Genomic DNA, 14,091 nt, shown 5'->3' on the forward strand with positions numbered 1-14,091 from the left:
CTCCCTTTCGAGTTAAGAGAAGCCCTTAAAACACTTGGCATTGTTTTTGCCTGGCTTTAAGTGCCCTCAGTTAAACTTTACTTAACACAATGATCTCTAATCCTTCTTACCAGAACAGGAGAAAAAAAAATAAAAACGGCAAATGGGAGGAAAGACGGCCCCCAAAATGCAGAACTCAAAATTCAGTTTTTAAGATGGATAAAACCAAGGTTAGGTGTTTTAGCAGTGGCTCCAAGCTAACTTCTGCAGCGCAGTCAACCTCACGCAGTGCTGTAAGCAGCAAGAGCACTGCCCTTCACACTTCTTGAAAACTGAATCACATTCAAGGATGCTCAAGAGAATTATCAAGACTACGTAGGAAGAAGCAAAGCCCAGAAAACGAGCAGGTCACATGTGGAAAGCAACAGTGCTACCACTTCCCAGCCAAACACAGACACCAGGAACACGAGGCCTCAGAGAACAGACTGGACTAGGCCCCAGGTCTTGAACTCCAGGATCCCTGGTGAACTGTGATTTGACCCCAAGTTTGCAACCGCCATTTGTTTGAGAATCCACTCAGGATAACCATATTTTAATTTATCGTAATTTAACCATATTTCAATGCATCATAAGTTCTCTAATGCCAGTTCTGTTCCTGCAAATTAATCCGTGTTATGACGGACTGTCCAAGGACAACTCTCCTTGGCCATGAGCTTAATGCCTCCTGATGACTGACAAGCCGCTCCTGACCACACAGCTGGAAAACTGACCCTCCTAAAAACAGAAGCCACAGCCTCTGGCTAACGTTTCACTATTACATACACATGAAAACTAAGCTTAACCATCTCTGAGAATCCAAGGATGAAGGCAGAAGTAGTTAAACCTAAACAACGAAACCATCTCAGAAGGGCTTCCATCTACGCCTCACTCTTGTCAACACTCAATGGTAGACGAAGGCTTAAAATACACTAAAAATTAATGTATTGTACTTAATGTAATTAATGTAATGTACTTGTGTCAACTCTGTTTCCCCATGAAGCAAGAGACCTTAAAAGAAAGCACTCTGTGCTGTGTTCTTTTTTTTTTTTGGCCATGCTGCTTTCGGGACCTTAGTTCTCCCCGACCAGGGATCAAACCTGTGCCCCCTGCAGTGCAACCACTGGACCACCAGGGAAGTCCCCTTTCTGTGCACTTTTTACTCAGAAATCTAACATTCACATCCACGTCCTACGATTTGCATCAAACATCCTTCCCAAGCGCTCCAGCCTCAGACATGGGTCCTGGCGCAGGATGGAGGGCTGTGCTGCTCGGGGGGGGGTGGGGGTAGGGGGGTTGCGGGGGCGGGCGGGAGGCGGGGAGCTGGCAGGAAAGGCCAGAGTTGGGGACTACAGACACGCTGCTCAAGGAAAACCAGGTCTACCCACTGTGCTGGTTTGCCTCCAGGGCTCTAGAGGCTGGAGCAATCAGGGATTTCAGTGGCAATTTTTGTTTACAACACAACTGGAGACCCATCTGCAGCCAGCTCGGCAGAGATCTTCACGCATTTAGAATTAGCCAGTTTAAAAATTAAGAGACCAAAATATAGTCCACATTATTTCACATTTGTAAAGTCTAAAGCAAGTTCCACAGGTGTTAACATGTGAGGCTATTTCTGAAAATTAAGGTCAAAAGGCTAGATACTTTAAAATGTTAAAATTGTTACACACAAAACAAGTGTGTGATAGAGCAAAAAGGTTGTGTGTTTGGGTGCATATAAGAACTTTAGGGTAATATGAGGGTTTCAAAGGACAATCTGTTCGGCTAGAATAACTATTTCATAAGGTTTCTGAGCACCTGATAATTTCCAAGTAATCTAAGCCTAAGGCAAAGTTCTGGCATCAAGTGTGCACAGCAGATAAAATACTTGTCCTTCTTCTCAAGAGTACTGTTTTACCATGAAGTAACCAACACAAAGGGATCTTAAATGAAGAAATAACCGAGTCTTGGGAAGGACAAAGGGCACAGACAGAACGGGCCCCTGGTGACCCACCTGAATGGGTCCTACTGACATCAGCAGGCTCTTCAGTTGGGCGTCAGTAGTGGAGGAAGAAAGCCCTTCAACAGACACGACGCAGGGCTGAGGCTTGCACTCCACCACCCGGAGATTCTGCTTGTTCGGCATCAGGCGGCCCCGGCCCATCGCACCTGCCATTCCCCGGCCTCTCCCGTGCATGATGACCTGGCAACAACAAAAGGAACTATTCAAGGTTGAAGCTTGGGGGTTTTTTCACAGCTACTAAGATACAAAAGTGAACAAATCAGAATCCATTAAAATATACCGTGAGCGACAGGACCTTCTGTAGTTTTTATCCACTACCAGAAAAGGGTTTAATGTCTAAATAAGACCACAGTACCCAGCAAACTGGAGTAAAAGAAAAGGAAGGAAAAGGAAGCAGCAAAGTCTGCACCTATCTTGGTGCCAAGCATGGTACTAGGTAGGCACTTTCTGTGTTACCATCATCCTGTAGACGAAGCAGCAGGATCACAGGGGTTCCGAAACCTGCCGCGAGTAACACAAAGATCTGGGTCCAGTCCTTAACGGCCCCGGAGCCCAAATTTCTCCCACTGTACCACAGGCAAACCCAGCGGGGACCAGGGGACTGTGTATGGTGCTCCCCACAGCCGCCTCCCTGTCACTGCAAGCCACAACACTACGTACCCTGGAGGGCAGATTCTGCAGCAGGAGTCTCCCACCGGCTGCACCACTGCACACTACACTCCTCTGCAGGGCTTTCAAAACAAAACCAAAAACCCAAACTACAACGACTGAGTGCCCCTGTCCCCCACCGAAATTACAACAGCACTGGTCTAAGGTAGGACCCAGACCTTAGCATTTTTTAAAGCCGTCCAGGGCTCAAAACCACTGTTCTGGGATCTTTTAAACAAGAAGGAACCGCTGAGCTTTCCCGTCCTTTCTAATCCGGAAAGTAGATAAAGCGCCAGTGCCCCCAGACCAGGACAGCAGTGAAACGCAGACGCGGATGTGACTGGGCTCACTGCGCTTTCCAGACGTCCTGCCCAACTCTGCCCGAGAGTCGGGTAGAAAGAGCCAAAAACGACCTCCCGCCCCATCACAGAGAAGGGCACAGAGGAAGGCAGACAGAAATCAGAATGGAACCTTAGTACATGAATGGGTGCCACATAAAGGGAAACTGAGAAAAGAACGCAACACTTCGGAACATTCCACAGGAGGCGACACAACTACTCCTGTGAAGTGAGTTCCCAGAGTGCAAAAGGGTATTTCAAGAGAAGTCACATGGGAAAACACCATCAAAAAGTGCAAGTTTCACTGCCTGGAAACCAGCAGTGTGTTCTGTAACATTAATAACAACATTCTCTACCGAGTGCTGGCTCACATTCCAGGTATCTTCTCATAAAACCCTCGCAAGAGCCCAAATAAGCCAGGAAAGATTACTGTCCTCACTTTTATAGGAGAGTAACCTGAGGCTGAGGCTGAAGAAACACGAGTGCTTTATCTGTGTGTACAACAGACTATGGGGGGGAGGGGTGTTCTACGATCTTTCTCATAGCATACCCAGGGACAACACCTGACCAAAGAAAATTTAGACTGGAGCAATTTTTAAAGAGTATATCTGAAGATACGACTTAATGTGTCTGTGCCTGTGCCACCTGCAGCAAAAATGTCACTGCTCTGTTTGTCTCTGTATCATAAGGTATTTATGAGAAAATAAATCTGGAGTAACTGAATTACTTCAAAGAGCTGTAACGGTCTTCAGGCTAACACTACTCCTTAATATCACCTGCAAGGCAAGCAGAGAGGATGAACTGGCAGAGTTCAGAGCTTTCTAGAAGAAACTCAGAGCAAGTATGGTTGCCCCTCTTCCACCCTAAGGTCATCAGGCAAGGGGCATCTGGCTTCTGCGCCAAGAGGGGACCTTGCTGTCGGGCAGAGAGGGAGCCCTTGGGAAAGCTACAAAGACACCCTCACCAGAAGCTGGGGGGGGGGTCCCCACCAGGACATGATGGGACAAGGGGGACGCTCCTCTCCTCGGGAAGGTTAAATTCACAAGGGGTACTGGATGCCCACACCTCGTCTCCCACACTGAGCTCGGAGAAGGAAAACACACCCTCGACCCCCAGAGCGAGGGAGGGAGGAGGGAAGAGCCGGGGGGAGAGGCACTTTCTCGGGCAAGGTACTTCACCCCCAAAGGCTTCCCATCTGCGAACTGGGGTGACGAGGAGGAAGCAGTCTCTGGAGGAGCAGCTGGCAGGGGAGGAAGGAGCGCTGGGCTGGGCTCTGTGCAGGGCTGTCCCCAGAGCACAGCTCAGATCTGCCCGAAATACCCGCAGCCTGGGTTTAGCGTGATTGCCCAGTATCGTACCACTAAAAATGTCACAAGAGGAAAGCGCTTTTGTGAACACGTTAGCTTTCAAAGCCAGGGCGAAGGAAACTATGGTTCGTTCATCCACAATCTGAGCACTGCTGCTGCGCCAGGCACTCCCATCAGTGGGTTCACGGGCTCCGCTCCTGGGGCAGGGGCAGTAACAGGCAGTACCTTCTTGGCCGGGTGAATTCCTTGGATGCTCTTGATGCCTGGAGGGCCGGCTGAGTGCACGTGGGCCCCCACCGGAGGGTGCTGGGGCTGCTGAAGCGCCCCCTTGGTCAGCGTCACCTTGCGGGCAGGCTGCTGTCTCACTTCTGGGGGCTGAGGGAGCCGCTGAGGCTGGCCCTCCAGGTGAAAAAAGCCATCGCTCTCTCCTCCCTGCTGAAACCAAGGCAGCACGCTGGTCAGTCTCCGCACAAGCAGGCATCCCTCCCCAGCATCGGGGTCCACCTCGATCAGTGCTCAACCGAGAAGCACAACCGTCAAGCCTGCCATTCACTAGGGCCACGAAGGAAATTTCTTATTTGACGGGGGTTTGGGTTTTAATAGTATTTTTCAAATTTAAAACTAAGATCTTTAATTACTGTATCCACTCAAGAGGTCTATAATTACTAAAGTAAGTGCTGTTGAGTTTAGTGAAATAGTGCTTGACTTTAAAAATACTTCATACTCGACATGCCTTTTCCATTTTCATGAGCATTCTTGTGAAAATCTGACAGTTTGTATAGGCAGTGGTTTTAAACTTTTAACTCCCACTCAAACCTAATGAAAGCGGGTCATCATCCTGACTCGCCCCGCTGTCCCCCGGCGCTGGTTGTGAATCCCAGGCACGCCCCAGTGCCTTCCTCCTTGCAGATACAACCCTGAACACTTGGGCTCCCCAGAGCGCCCGCAGGCTGAGCAGCACCCTGGTCGCCCCTCCTCCTCTGAGTCACAAGTACCCACACGTAGGCTGGCCTCCGGCCTCAGTCCTGTTTGGAACAAGAGCAGACCAGCCAGGAGTCTGAGAAACTGAATGAGGAAATTCTAGAAATGAAAGAGTTACTGGAGGCCCAGACAAGTCCTCCCCACATGGCGGACAGGGAACTGCAGGGGGACAGCAGGAAGAAGAGCTGAGGAGGGGTCTGAGGGGGCAACGCACTCACAGCTCGCCGGCCAAGGGCAGGGCGGGGTGCCGAGCACCACCGATCCCTGAGCGCTGGCTGAGCACTAAGCTGGGCAGCGACAGGGCTGCCTCCCAGGAGACCACGTGAAGAAATGAAAAGCCCAGGCCCAAACGGATCCTCTGGTGAATTCTATCAACTGTTTAAGAAAGACAGACTCCCAATCTGGTTCAGAAAACAAAAGCAGAGGGACAACTTCCCCACTCATTCTCTCAGACTTGTATTACCCTTTTACAAAAGTCAGACAAAGACATCAAAAGAAACAAAAGCCACAAAAGAATATCCCTCATACATATACATGAAAAAGATTCTCACCAAAACACTAGCAAACTAAATTCAGCAACGCAGAAAAAGAATCATAACCAAGTAAGATTTACCCCAGGAATGCAAGGTTGGTTTAACTCAAAAATCAGTTATCAGACCACAACAGTAGAGGAAAAGACCACATGACCACCTGCACTGATACAGGAAAAGCACTCATAATAAAAATTTTCAGTGAACTAGGAACAGAAGGGACAAATCAACCTGACAAAGGAAATCTACCAAAAATCGACAGCTCACCTCATGCTTAGTGTGAGACTAGTCACGGGTATTCGACCTGCACGTTAGTCACCTAGGGAGCTCTCGTGTGTTAGTGTTCCTGGACTTTGACCCAGAACCATCCAATTAGACCCTCTGGAGCTGGAACCCAGACATGAGCATTTTTTTGTTGTTTTTTGGGGTTTTTTTTTTTGCAGTACGTGGGCCCCTCACTGTTGTGGCCTCTCCCGTTGCAGAGCACAGGCTCCGGACGCACAGGCTCAGCGGCCATGGCTCACGGGCCCAGCCGCTCCGCGGCATGTGGGATCTTCCTGGACCGGGGCACGAACCCGTGTCCCCTGCATCGGCAGGCAGACTCCCAACCACTGCGCCACCAGGGAAGCCCCAGACATGAGCATATTTTAAACGCTCTTCCAGTGATGTTTTCCAGCCAGGGCTGAGGATGGCTGAACCAGGTGGTTGCCCCCATAATGTTCTGTGACTCTGTGACTCTATAATGTCGGCTATAATTGTCTGAAATGTGATCCTGCTGGGCGTTATTCCAACCTGATGGGAGACTGTTCCCCAAATGAAAACGGACGCACTATGGAAAGGCAGGCCGTTCTGCAGGACCAGGATCCACATGAAGTCAGACTGCTTCTTGTGCTTCTTGAAACTTCTCCATTACATCTTTCATCCAAAAGGTGTGAGCAGGTACCCCAGCCAGGCAGGGATGATGGCCTATTCTCAGCACACAATTTTTCAAAGTTCATATCTTGAAAAGCTATGTGAACACTCTCTAGTTTTGTATATGCTTGAAATTTTCTATACTAAAAAGTTGAAAATTTTAAGGGTATACACCACATATTCCTATCTTTAAAAGCCAGTAATCCATCACTTATTAATTTACTTAAAATCATATTCAAATTATGTTAGTATAAGATTCATAAATTCACTGTTCAAATGTTAAGTCTCACTGTTCTTAAACACGTCTCTTTACATGGGCTGACACCTCACACTAGCCCCCAGGTCCCACCAGAGGCCGTGCCATAGATGCAGGTGGCACTGGGTCACTGAATTCTCCACACAGCTCAGCTACCTAACAGTCTACTGACTGATTCTCCACCGTCTACCTTTTTCACTAATGTGGATAAATGAACTGGCTATTATGTATGGTTTAGAGAAACCAGTGGCTTAGACCTGGGTGAGTCTGTTTTTGTTTACCAAGCCAAAATTTCCTATGCATATAGATGGCAATGAGATATTTACTGAGTAAAACAATCAATGGTAGATCAGGCTTCTAAAAACTACGTAGCTCTGAATGTGCTATTAAAAAAGAGATTACAGTATCAGAATACTAGGTTATAGCCACTGTCAATTAGTACATACGTATTTACTAAATGCCACTGTGATACCAAAGAGGCCAGCCTTCAGTTCAGCACTGATACTGGGTGCACCAGAAAACATACTGTCATGCTGTACAAATCGGTAATCAGCTGGTACATGTGGTCTGAAAGGAATGATGTCCATATATACGGTGGACAACATGGTGAATATCGTTGCAGATATTTTCTTTAGCAATCCAGAGCTAAAAACGTAGATGATCTTAAAATAGAAAACAAAAAAAGAAAAAGAGAAGAAAAAGGGAATTCCCTCGCCACCAGTGGTTAGGACTCTGTGCTTCCACGGCCGGGGGGCCTGGGTTCAATCTCCAGTTGGGGAACTAATATCCCACAAGCCGCGAGGAGCGGCCAAAAAAAAAAAGAAAAAAAAAATACGTAGATGATCTAGATAGTGAAGTTTTATTTAAAAAGAAGAGCTTGCACCAAAAGTAGGATATTTGCCTATTTTTAAGGTATACACTGTGTGTATGTATTTGGGTGATAAATATGTAACGCTGTGGTGATCTGATGATTTTTAAACTGGGAATTAAGAACAGAAACATTTAGTCAATAAACACCCCAAACAAAAATTCTCTTTGCTGTTATTCTGAGTTAAGAGACTGGTGCTAATTTATGTCTGACAATATTAGGTCAGAGGAACACCCTGAAAAACAAAGTTCTAAACTTTTATTTTCCTTTCAAAACAAGTTTACGTTTTAAAGTAAGCTTGATTCCCATCTGCAGTTCAGAAATACAGGTAGAGTTATCACAAAAAGCCTCTCCATTTAGGACTTCCTAGGAGATGGCCTGAGAGAAGACACAGTAAAGGACATCTGTGATCAGAGTGCCTCCAGGTCTGGACCTCGCCGCCTGGAGGTCTCCCCGCTCCGTCTGCATCTCACAAACTCACGGGCACGGTGAGCACCCCTACTCCTCCCCGCCCGGGGAGCCTCAGCAGCCGCCAGCCTGACCTGCTCACTCGAGGGGGCCCCCAGCATCTCTAACCCTAAGGTTTCCCAGGCCACGTAACTGCTTTATTCCTCTTCACAGCGTTAATCACCACTCACAGTCCTGTCACGCTCACGAGAACGGGAGCCCCGCGGGCAGCACTGGTCGCCACGCATCCTCGGCTCAGAGAAGAGGACCGAGCCCTGGGCAGGAAGACGACAAGCACTTGGTGAGTCAACGATGAACAAGAAAGAGGGATGCTTCAGGCAGGGATTATAACAAAGGCCCAACTTTTGGGAAAAACTGCTATCGTCAGCTTACTGACAAGTGACGGGAAGGTCTGGGTAAGCTCTGGAGTTACTTATATTCAGGACAATGTTTTACACCTTCTACAGCTACAAATGATGTAATAAACTTTATAACAGAAATTTCCAGGGCACTCTAGGCTCTCCATCACCATGCTGAATGGCACCATTCAACATGCTCCACTCATGGGAAGTTGGATGGAGTTGTTTGCTGAATGTCTTCAACTTGACAAGTAGTACACTAGGGTCTGTACAGAGACTGTTTTCCTTCAATCCTCCCTCAAGGTAAATATTATTATTCTCACTTTCCAAATGAAAAACCCGAGATCCTTGGTCACACAGTAAGTGCTTTTAGGACTTCCTGTCTCAGTGGTTCCAAAGCATGGACTCCACACAGCCTCGTAGGCAAGGAGCTTATACTAACATAACTATTTTTAGCAGGGTTAGAAACAAAGGGACTAACCATCATTCAATTAAATCATTTTAAAGAAATGAAGGTTTACTATAATGCTCTGCTCTGACATTTTTCTGGAAACCATGCTGAGGACTCAAGGCTTAAATATAAGTAATGTTATTTCATTTTGTAAGAAAAGCAGTTTTTTTTTCAATTGAGAGAACAATTATTTTCTTTCAAATTAGCACAACGAAAAGCTAATTCTTAGGATAAATTTTAAATCCCAGAGTTATTCCGGTTAACACTAGGCAACATTCAACCTACTAACTTCTAGGCTGTGGCCAGAAACATATTTTTTACACCTACTCTCACATTCTCACAGACACAGAAAAAAGGTGAATGAGAACCAAGCCAAACTGAACCCACCTATTTACTTAGAAGTCTTCTACAACTTGTGCATATAGTTAACAGCACTGAAGGAGATTTCAAAATTATTACTTATGTAAATTTTAAAATACTGTCGATTCAAATCAGGACTTTCAGAAACCTGAAAGTTTCATTAAAAGCTTATTAAGTTACATTATCATCTTAATGTAAGGAAATAACTAGTCATCTGTGGATGGCAGATTACATTCCATTCAAAGAAAGGAAATCCACTTTGAAAGTGCATTTCTCTAGGGTGGCACAGTTCCCTTTTAAATTCTTTGCACAGCAGTGTGTTTAGACATGATTTTAAATACCTTTTACTTCCTCCAAAACAGATGAAGAGAAGAGGAGTTTGACCTGTCTTAGGCCAACCTGGAAATATTTCCTTGCTTTCTTCCGCAGATAAATATCTTTTAATGAACACACTATAAAAATGTCTCTTGAGGGCAGTTTTTCTTAAATATAAAAGGCACTTCCTGAATTAAGTAAGCTTAGGGAACACTTTTTACCAGCTTAATCGTTAAAAAAAATGAGGTTTGTAGCCACCAACATTACCATGACAAGTTTATTTATAACAAATTGTTTAAATGTATAGATAAAAATGCCCATTGATATTGTCAGGGTAGCCTGCAATTTGACAGATCAAATCTTATTTTCATTCTTAAACATCATGAAGAAGTGGTATCGCTGGCTCGCATTCACCAGTGAGCAAATTGATTAATCCCCCTCTATAGAAATCTCAACTCTTGATTACACCTATCAGACGTTAAGCAGCATTATTCTAGAGTGACAACACTTGACAAATTCCCCAACCATTTTTCTCAGCCTTTGTGGCCCTGCTAGCTTGTATTAACCCTGATGAAAAATTAATTTTCCTTATCTTCTTCTAAACCCCAAAATCCAAATCCGCCAAACTGGCAACTCTTTCTGTAAAGGTATTATGAAAACCTCTAAAAGATTAATTGCATGTCTTCAGGTGACATTAAATTAATTTCTGTACTCATGACAGACATTTGATACTCCGTACTGAGAGGACAGATAACATTGTCGGGACACAGAGAAGGACAGTGGTTAGGGTCCCAGGGCAGCCTCTTATGAATTCTCCTTTCGATAAGGCCTACTTCACTGTCATGGCAATGCTGCTGATCTGCCAGCCCACAGACCTCACAGAGCAGGTTTCTATTAACTACAACAATGCTGGGCCTGGCCCAGTGATCTTTAGAAAGCTCGCCCAGAATCTGGACAATAAATGATATGCATGCTCTACGAAGTTTCTAAACACAAATACATTTCATGCTCTAGTCTGTCTTTGAGACTACTACTTAAAGGAGAAAAGATAAAATAAACAGGCTAATAACATTCTTATCCAGGCTCCTGTGTCAATTCCCTAATTAAACTGCTGCAATATGATATGAGGTGAGGACACTTCACATGGGCAGTGTCCATCTATTCTACGCAATAAGCTATCCCTCCATACGGCAAGCATGCAGAACATGTAAAAGCAGCAACTTAAATCTAAACTGCTTCCTATAAAATTCCAGTAACAGGTCTACACGGGCTGGACTGAAACAAAATCCTTAAGGTTAAAGGGATCTCACAAGTGCTTGCTTGGGCTTCCTGGAGAAAAAAAGGATTCAACCGGTAGGTGCACCAGGATTTCGCCTTATGGTGATAACACGGCACAGTTATTCAAGTGCGCGCGCTCTCTCTCTCTCTCTCTCTCTCTCTCTCTCTCTCAACATTCTACCTTTCTGAAACTAGTTAGGTTTGGGCAATCTTTTAAAAGCAAAATTAATTGGCCTTTGGAGAAATATACCAAAGCCCTGAGCCTGTGAGGGGATCTGATGCCCCAGGATTCTCCAATTTCTACAGCACAGACCTACCAATCTAAAAAAAGGAAAGGACTGCTAGAAGTGAGACTGCGGTTCACCCAGCAGCAGGGGCCCACGAACTCCGGCTTCTCCAGCAAGAGCGCCCCGTAGGAATGAAGCTCCAGACTCTGGAAAGCAGACGCTTCCAACCTGCCCCGGATGGGCAGCTGGGAAGGACCTACTTCAGAGCGCTAGGCGACTTCCCGGCGCAGGTGACGAGGCTCCTATTCTTGGTAGCCGTTCGAAGTGAGGAGAGGGAAGTTACCCAAGACGCTGGAGAAAGCAGATTCCTTTTCTGCTGGAGAAGGTGGGTTAGCAAATCCTGATTCCTAATTACAAGAGAATTATTTCTGATTTAACCACCTGTTTCGCTCTGAAAGAAACACCATATGCCTAAAAACACCTATAAATTCACGTGTAGACATTCTAATTCATTAAAACTGATGCCTGTCCTCTAATGGACAGTAGTCTATTTTGCCCAAATTTAGAGGTCACATGTTTAAGAATGCTGAAAACGTCATACCTCTAGAAGTTACCAGTTCTTTGCACCAAAGTGTTTCAAAGCTCTTAAAAACAATTACTTATGCACAGTAGCTTCTCCTCCAAAAGAAGATTCTAGAATATACATCTTATCAAACAAGCGATTAATCAAGATTCGTGCCCCATTTTTCTTCCTCTCTTATTTGCCTTTCGGCCACCTGACTGCTCATCAGCTCCTCTAACAGGGAAATGATCAGGCAACAAATGAGGCCCAACTACAACCAGCCACGTGGCCACTCTCCCCACCAGAGAGGAGAGGGATGGCAGGACGAGAGGGAACCAGGGGTCAGCAAGGTGGGAGTCTGGGCTCTCACCTCCTTGGACAGTGGTGCCTTCACACCCACCCCCACTCCCCGTCCATCTGGGCAGGGCCTCTCCTGGCTCCCCTACCTGTGTCAAAGAAGCTTCTCTTACACTCAGCTTCCCAGAGGTGTTTCTCTATCACAAGCCCACTGCAGTTCTGTCCTTTACTACCCATTTCCAACTCACTTTCATCTGACTTGCTTTCTCCTGGTCCTCTAGCATGGCATCAGCTCTTGGGTACTGCCCAAAACCATGGCATCAAGTCAGCTTCCACCAGAAACCAATGAGTCAGGACAGCTGAGTCCTCCAGCCGTGGCCAGGCAGCTTGGCGAGTCATAGAATGACATACACAACGTGAGCCTTGTTCTGCCTTGGCCTGGGGCGTGGGTCTCCCCAAGAACGAGTCATCACCACAGACTCATCAAACAGCCAAATGTACAATACAATCGCATCTTGTAAACTGAATTAACAAGGATTAATGCTATTTCTGGTGTTATACTCTGCTTACTAGTGTCATCTAAATGTCTACAATATACAGCTGTTACTTTTATAATCAGAAGTACTGTGGGGCGGGGGGGAAGGAAACGACGACAACACCACACTGTGTTAACTCCTCCTCCTTGGATATTTCCATAAAGAAACTGTAAACAATACCTGTATTTTTAAAGGGAGAAGCTACTTATTTTCTCTATTATTTCAACAAATGTTTCTTAAATATTTATAATGTATTTGAGACAAAAAATGAACTGAAGTGGAAACCCAGCCTCAGTCAGGAGCAGTGACTAGGAGACAGCTCCAGCAGTGGGCAGAGAAGGGCAGGGCGCGGCGGGGGCGTGCAGGCGCCGAGAAAGGGCGCAGCGTGAGTGTGGACGGAGCGGGGAGACAAAACTACAAGAGCAAGGCGGCCAGACCACGGAAAAACAGGGCACGTCCGGAGAACGGGAGGCCGCGAGGGTGACCACTTGTACCCCCACCTGCGACTCCTTCTCAGACTAGAGTCCCCGAAGACTGACAGATGACTCCAAGACCAGCACTTCTGTTTCTAGTAAATCTGATACACAGTGTAAGAAACTCCTTATACTATTTTTGCAACTTCTCTTGAGATTACGTATATCAAAATTAAACGTCCTCGGGCTTCCCTGGTGGCGCAGTGGTTGAGACTCTGCCTGCCGATGCAGGGGACACGGGTTCGTGCCCTGGTCCGGGAAGATCCCACGTGCGGCGGAGCGGCTGGGCCCGTGAGCCATGGCCGCTGAGCCTGCGCGTCCGGAGCTTGTGCTCCGCAACGGGAGAGGCCACAACAGTGAGAGGCCCACGTACCGCAAAAAAAAAAAAAAAAAAATTAAACGTCCTCCACTCCACAAAAAAAGATCAGGTATGCACACACCATCGCGCTAGAGAAAATCTGAGAATAACTTTTGAGGAAGAGAAGAAATCTACAAATGCACACCAACCCCCAAAAGCAAGCTCACACAAACAAATTGGGACCTTTTACGTGAAGCATTTTGACAGCCTTTTAAAAGTAAAATTCAAGAATATCATGACTGGACAGCTGGCTTTCCTGCTGAGGCATTCTGTGCTTCTCCCATTTCTCTGTGTGGCCAGCAGAACAAAGGGCTCTTTACTTAATTTGCTGCCAAATTCTTAAAATTTTCATGACCTCAATTAGAATAAAGCAGCTGAATTCAGAATTCGCTTTCACTTTCTTAAAGAACACTGTAAGAACACACTTTTTCTTCCTTTAACTAAGAGGAAAGGGTAGTAACATCTACTGAGCCAATGCCATGTGCCCAAGCACTGTGCCACTCATCTCACCCATGTCACGACAGCTAACCCTCACAGCCACCCTGGGAGAAGCTTAGCCTCATTCTGAGGA

The 14,091-nt window shown here is 46.2% G+C and overlaps 1 protein-coding gene across 7 annotated transcripts in view; it reads right to left on the bottom strand.

Moving 5' to 3' along the window:
• The window catches only part of RBM33 (RNA binding motif protein 33), a 112,354-nt gene that overhangs the window by 9,310 nt on the left and 88,953 nt on the right, over nt 1-14,091 (bottom strand). For 3 of the 7 annotated variants that reach the window (XM_060156285.1, XM_060156281.1, XM_060156280.1), the window contains 2 exons: nt 4,536-4,742; nt 2,009-2,197 (listed from right to left, as the gene is read on the bottom strand). In XM_060156285.1, coding sequence (XP_060012268.1) covers nt 2,009-2,197; nt 4,536-4,742 — 396 coding nt within the window. Of the gene's footprint in view, nt 1-2,008; nt 2,198-4,535; nt 4,746-14,091 lie in introns of all 7 variants that reach the window. The other 4 variants (XM_060156282.1, XM_060156279.1, XM_060156284.1 and 1 more) reach the window with 2 other exon arrangements.

The sequence above is a fragment of the Lagenorhynchus albirostris genome, chromosome 8 (genome assembly GCF_949774975.1).
Source record: "Lagenorhynchus albirostris chromosome 8, mLagAlb1.1, whole genome shotgun sequence".
Taxonomy (NCBI): domain Eukaryota; kingdom Metazoa; phylum Chordata; class Mammalia; order Artiodactyla; family Delphinidae; genus Lagenorhynchus; species Lagenorhynchus albirostris.